Genomic DNA, 7,228 nt, shown 5'->3' with positions numbered 1-7,228 from the left:
AGAATAGGGAGAAGTGTAGTGGGGAAATGCCAGCCCTCATGTGTCCAAGTTCAGAGGGAGCTCATGGGTCCCAAGGCAAGGCTCACATGAGGGGGGCAGAACTTAAGTCTAAGAGGAGAGTGAAAGTGCAGAAACAGAGCTTTTAAGAACTAAGGAAGTAAAGAAGAGGGAAAGAGGTGTTGGGAAACAACCATTAACACTTCAAACAAGTTGATAATTTTACATCAAATGGGGCAGGGGTTTGGAATCCATTGCAAGGAGCCTATGTACTTAGGCATAAGTTAATTCTGGGCATGCACATCAATAGGGAGTGCTGTCATGCTTGTAAAATCAACCAGAACACACAACATATAAGGGTAACAGAGAGGTTATGATCCTAGAAAGACCAAGTTTGAGTCATGTTCAGCAATATTCAATGTTGTCATACCCCAAACAAACCATAAGTATCAAACACATTGGGGTAGGGATTTAGGATTCATAATACATTGATTCAGAACAGGAGAAAAGAAATTACAACATACTAAATAAGGTACTGAATTAGATACAAGCAATAGGCAGACAAGAAGGCAAGAATATTAAGTAACCATGTTGTTGTTGATGCTGAAAACATAACTAGAACATACCAGTCAAAGAAGCAAAAAATGCAGTAAAGAAAGGTAGCAGGACTTCGAAATACAGCTTTGGCTTTCAGCCAGCTAAACAGGCCATAATACAAGTAGTAAAGTAAGAGAGAGTGTTTTTAGTGTAAGTGTGAGTTCAGAACTAAAGTGTTCATGTTTGTGACAATGAGAGAGTATGTATATATAGTAGTTCGAAACCATGTAAAATAAGGCAAGAATTACAATTGTATAGTAATTATGGAACTCAGAACCAATTAGAACCAAAATTAGTACAAGTACTCCCTTAATTTAAGGGAATCAGTTCAAATGGTAAAACACAAGTAACAAATAAGGAATGAAATCAATGTGTAGACAAGGAAATAATTCGAACATATTAGGCATAGAGTAAACTATTAGAGCTAGGTTCAGAAAAACTCTAATTAGGGAAATAGACAGTAAGAATCAAACAGCCAAGGTAAGGGAATCAATCAGATTGAGTAGAAAGTAGGGATCGAAGGTCTAAAGGAAAGTGTTCAAATTAGACCAAGAAACGGAGAATCAGAATCAATCAAAGAGAAAGTCATGTGTCAATATTTTGCATATAAATAAAGTAAGACACAGATGGTCAAGAGTCGACATACAAACCTAGCAAACATGAGAGTCAAATAATACTGATTTGATGAGAAAGAGGCAAGTTTCGAACAGTCAAGATGAACACAAGCACGTAGAGTCAGTGTAAGTTTTTAGGCTAAGAAACTGAGTAGGAACAAATCAAGGCAAGATTGTCACGAAGAATCACAGAAACTCAAAAATGAGAACTGTCTAGTCATGCTGATACACAAAACTAAACAAAGAATCCCCTAAAATTAGGGTTTTCAACATAGATCAGTTAAAGAGAAGATAGAAACCTAGAATCAGAAGAATCACACAAAGGGAACAAAAAATTTTGAAAAGAACTTCTGCACTTAAACGAATAGTCTCGGACCCCAAAACCATAAGATTTTCAACAATATAAGGGTTTTAAAAAGAGGATAAACAGACACATCGGACAAAACTCAGGCAAGCAAACATTCATTTCATAAACAATTAAAAGAAATTAGGTTTTTTTAAAATGCAAACTCAGGCAGATGGATAATACGAGAAAACACAGCAAAACATATCAAAAAATCAAAGAAAGGTTTCGAAATAACTTAACAGAACCTTAATCAGAAAGATAAGGAGTTTTGAAAGCGAGTTTTAAAAGAAACTTTGAGAAAAGTGCTTAGAAGTTCAGAGCAGACATAGATCTGAAACAGATCTAAGAGAAATCGAGAGAACCTTAAAGGTTAGGATTTCAGAAGAACCCCAAGCGGTGAGAAAGGCTTTGAAAACCATCGATCTAAGCAGGAGAGTCAAGAGTCAGACTCGAATAGCCATGGCTGGCTGGAGAAAGGTTAGAGATTACCGGAAAACAACCGTAAACTGAAATCAACCAAGGTCTGGACCAAGCTCCTTCAAGATCTAGCCTTGAAACCATAATAATCGAACACGTAGAAGCCATGGGAGGTGGATACAGGTCTCCGATGACCTTGGAAGCCATACATTTGGGAGGTTTTAGGGTTGTAGTTGAGGGCGGCGGCTAGGGTTTCAGAGAGGATTGAGAAAGAAAGGGATTTCGAGGCGGCAGAGTGTGTGAAATGGGGTTACGGTTCGGTGTCATTTGAATAAAAAAAGGTAAGCATTGTTATTGGCCGTTAATCTGAATGATCAATAGCCTGGATTAAAACGAGCAAGTGGGTGGGTTATGAAGACGAGTTTGGGTCGGATTAAATGGGGATTGGGTTAGGGTAATTGGGCCTTAGATTAGGTTTAATTGGGGTGCAAAATCAGGCTAAAATTGAAATAAAATGGGGCTAATATTTAGATAGCCACTTTTCTCTATTTGATTTATAAAAAATAGTAAAATAATTTATGGAAATAAATTTAAGGTACTAAAATGATAAATAGTACATAATTATCAAATTAAAATTACTGGTCTTAATTTTTATGAATATAAACGTAATTAATCTTAAAAAAGGCTAATGTTGTAATTATAAATGTACAGGAAAAAATTAGGTATCAACAGCTGCCCCTCTTTACCCGGGAAGGAGGAAAGAGTTGTCGGGTAAAGATATGATGGCCAATTTTGACCGAGCGAGACGGTTTGAAGAAGTTTAGGCCACGCCTTGATTTCTCAGCTTCTTACATATCCCTGGTTTTACAGGAATCATGTCGTATGTAGTTCCAAATCCGCCTGCGGAGTATGCCGATGGAGACTTTTCAAGAACGGACGCAATATCTAGGGTCGAGCGTGTGGTAGGTTTGTGGAAATGTTCAGGTTTGATATGGCTGCGGGAACTGGAGCGGGATCGCTCCTGCTGAGATGGCCGTTGCTTGCTGGTTTACCTGCGAATGAGCAATACAAGTATATATTGTTCATAAATTTAAACATGATGCATTTTCTCGTCGGACCATGAGGATTGTATTTGGACGGTTAGAATGACGTCCTTAGGCCATGATGTCCTGGGCCATGAAGCATGTAATAAAGGATTCGCAGGCCATGAAATGATTCTCTCGGGCTATGAGGATGATGCCTTTGAATAATGATATGCAAAAGATTAAAAAGGGGGGGGGAGTCCTCAGGCTATGACATAGCATTCTCGGGCTATGAAAATGGTGCCTCCGAACAATGACGCCTTTGGATAATTTGGCAATCTTTCAGCCCATGAGATGCAGTAGGTGGCATTCTTTCATCCAAGCAAATGTGGCAGTGGCGATCGTTCAGCCATGTAAATGTATAGGTGGTGATCTTTCAGCCATGCAAATGTAGAGGTGGTCTTTCAGCCAATGCAAATATAGAGGTGACGAAATTTCAGCCATGCAAATGTAGAAGTGGCGATCTTTCAGCCATGCAAAAGAAGAGGTGAGGATCTTTCAGCCATGCAAATGTAGAGGTGGCGATCTTTCAGCCCACGCTAATGAAGAGGTGGCGATCTTTCAGCCATGCAAATGTGGAGGTGGCAATCTTTCAGCCATGCAAATGTAGAGGTGGCGATCTTTTAGCCATGAAAATGTAGAGGTGGCGAACTTTCAGCCCATGCAAATGAAGAGGTGGCGATCTTTCAGCCATGCAAATGTGGAGGTGGCAATCTTTCAACAATGCAAATATAGAGGTGGCGATCTTTCAGCCATGAAAATGTAGAGGTGGTGATCTTTTAGCCATGCAAATATAGAGGTGGCGATCTTTCAGCCATGCAAATGTAGATGGAGACAGTGTTTAGTCTCGGAAGGCAGAATGGTAGCCTTATGCAATGCAGAAAATGAAAATGGAGACGACGTTTAGTATCAGAAGGCAGAATGGTAGCCTTATGCAAGAAATAAAGTAGCAAACGGTAATAGAGCTTTCTTAGCTGATAGTAGGTTGCGATATTGTGACTGCTGGGGACATTGTGCCACACAGAATATCACTAGCGTGCGTGGATAGCAAATGTTGGTAAGTGCAATAATTTTGAGAATTGTATTCCTGAACAGTGTTTGTCTCGTGAGTGTATAGCATGTTTGATGCTTTCGTAATCTAAGTGCCTGCATCCAAAGAAAAACCGTGAGTTTTGTAAAGGGGGAGGTTAGTTCGTATCCTTGCGGGCTCCGCTTGATCTGCTCGGCTTTGATTTGGTGATATTGTTTGTATCATAGGGGTAGCGTTCCTAAACAGGGCAATTTCAGTAATAAACATGCATGATTTTGTAAAACAATTTTGACATATGACAAAAGTATATAATTAAGAAACAACTTTTAGATGAACCGACGACTGTGACGTGATTCAAGACATTGTAACCTCTCTTGCTATGGAATTTTGAGGGTCCTCCTCAAAATTCTACCCCAGTTTGATGGGTTGATGCTTCTGACTGTTGCTTGAGACGATCGATTGAAATTACTTCGAAATTTTGAGGGTTCCCCTCAAAATTCTGCCCAGTTTCTAATTGCGGGGGGAAATGAAAATTTTACTGAATTGTGACCGAACCCATAGGGTTGCCTTCGTATCTCCTCTTAAACGGGAATCAGGTCAGGCTTAGTTCAAATACATCATATAAGGAAAACATGAAAATTACACGTAGTAACGCTTGACTGCATCTGAATTAATTAGTTTTGGCCAGACTTCTCCGTCCATTTCTGCAAGTATGAGGGCTCCTCCTGTTATAACCTGGTGAACCATGTATGGACCCTGCCAGTTGGGAGAGAACTTCCCTTTGGCTTCATCTTGATGCGGGAAAAATTTCTTTAACACCAATTGTCCCGGTGTGAACTGTCTCGGCTTGACTCTTTTGTTGAAGGCTTTGGACATTCTGTTCTGATAAAGCTAACCATGGCAAACTGCATTCATTCTCTTTCCATCTATAAGGGCTAGTTGCTCTTAATGACTTTTCACCCATTCTGCGTCGTCGAGCTCAGCTTCTTGTATGATTCTTAGGGAAGGAATTTCTACCTCACCGGGAATGACATCCTCTGTACCATAAACCAACATATAGAGGGTTGACCCAGTTGATGTGTGGACTGTGGTGCGGTACCCCAATAAAGCAAATGATAACTTCTTGTGCCACTGTTTATGATTCTCTATTATTTTCCTTAATATCGTTTTGATATTCTTGTGGGCGACCTCTACAACTCCATTCATTTGAGGCTGATAGGCTATGGAATTCTTGTGTCTGATCTTGAAAGTTTCGCACATGGCTTTCATCAAGTCACTGTTGAGGTTAGAGCCATTATCAGTAATGATTTATTCTGGAATCCTAAATCGACAAACGATGCGGTCGTGGACAAAGTTTGCCATGACTTTCTTAGTCACTGCTCTGTAAGATGCTGCTTCGACCTATTTGGTGAAATAGTCGATTGCTACTAGGATAAACCTATGCCCGTTGGAGGCGGCAAGCTCGATTGGTCCAATAACATCCATTCCCCAGGCGGAGAACGACCATGGTGTTCTTGTTGCATTAAGCTCATTTGGAGGCACCTTTATCATGTCTGCATGTATTTGGCAGCGGTGGCATTTTCGGACATACTGGATGCAGTCTGTTTCCATAGTCAGCCAAAAGTAACTAGCCTAGAGTATCTTCTTTGTTAAGACAACTGTTCATATGTGGACTGCAAGTCCCAGCGTGAATTTCCTCTAGTAGTTTGGATGCTTCCTTTGCGTCGACACACCTTAATAATCCCAAATCAGGAGTCCTCATATACAGGATTCCTCCGCTGTGAAAGAAGCTATTGGACAATCTCTGAAGCGTACGTTTGTGAGTAGGATTTGCAAGCTCTGGGTACTCTCCTTTTGCCAAATATTCCCTGATATCATGAAACCAAGGCTTTTCGTCTGCTTCTTCTTCAACATGGGCACAATAAGCTAGATGATCATAGATCTTTACTGGAATGGGTTCAATAAAATGTTTGTCTGGATGTTGTATCATAGATGACATGGTGGCCAATACATCAGCGAACTCATTTTGGACTCTAGGAACATATTGGAATTCCATCTTCGTGAGCCTCTTCCTCAATTCCTGTACATGATGCAGATACGGGAGTATCTTGGAGTTCTTGGTGTCCCATTCTTCACGCACCTGATGTATGAGTAGGTCCAAATCTCCAAACACTAGCAATTCTTGAATGTTCATGTCAATGCACATTTTGAGCCCTAGGATGCAAGCTTCATACTCGACCATGTTGTTGGTGCACGGGAACCTAAGTTTGGCAGACACCGGATAATGCTGACCAGTTTTTGATACCAGGACTGCTCTTATGCCAACTCCTTTGAAATTTGCTGCTCCATCGAAAAACAATCTCTAACCACCATAGGATTCTACAATGTCCTCTCCTATGAACGATACCTCTTTATCAAGAAAATATGTTTTCAGGGGTTCGTATTCTCCATCCACGGGATTCTCGGCAAGGTGGTCTGCTAGTGCCTATCCCTTGATTGCCTTCTGAGTCACGTAGACAATGTCAAATTCACTTAACAGGATTTGCCACTTGGCTAGCTTGCAAGTGGGCATGGGCTTCTAAAAGATGTACCTCAAAGGATCCATCATTAATATGAGATATGTGGTATAGGCACAGAAATAATGCCTCAATTTCTGAGCTACCCAAGTCAAAGCATAATAGGTGCACTCTAATAGAGAACACCGGGCCTCGTACATGGTGAACTTCTTACTAAGATAATAGATGGCCTGCTCCTTCCTCCCTATTTCATCATGCTGCCACATAACGCAGTCGAAAGCTCCATCCAATACTGCAAGGTGGAGTAATAGGGGTCTACTTGGCTCGGGCGGGACTAAGACTAGTGGTATTGACAGGTATTCCTTGATTCTGTCGAAAGCTTTTTGGAAGTCATCAGTCCATTTGGTAGTAGTGTCCATCTTCAACCTCTTTAAGATTGGCTCACAGATAACTGTGGATTGTGATATGAACCGATGATGTAATTAAGTCTCCATAAGAAACTCATTACGTCCTTCTTGTTCTTTAGCGGTGGCAATTCATGAATATCTTTGACCTTTGATGGATCCAGTTCTATTCTTCGGTGACTTACAATAAACCCAAGTAGTTTTCCAGCAAGAAACCCAAATGCA

The 7,228-nt window shown here is 40.6% G+C and overlaps 1 protein-coding gene across 1 annotated transcript; it reads right to left on the bottom strand.

Moving 5' to 3' along the window:
• Positions 1-5,710: 5,710 nt before the first annotated feature.
• LOC138881439 (uncharacterized) lies at positions 5,711-6,289 on the bottom strand. The gene has a single exon (XM_070161664.1). It carries the CDS (start codon positions 6,287-6,289, stop codon positions 5,711-5,713), a length of 579 nt encoding a protein of 192 aa, XP_070017765.1.
• Between the last annotated feature and the right edge of the window lie 939 nt (positions 6,290-7,228).

This window comes from Nicotiana sylvestris, chromosome 11 (genome assembly GCF_000393655.2).
Source record: "Nicotiana sylvestris chromosome 11, ASM39365v2, whole genome shotgun sequence".
Taxonomy (NCBI): Eukaryota; Viridiplantae; Streptophyta; class Magnoliopsida; order Solanales; family Solanaceae; genus Nicotiana; species Nicotiana sylvestris.
This window is presented reverse-complemented; position numbering and strand designations above follow the sequence as displayed.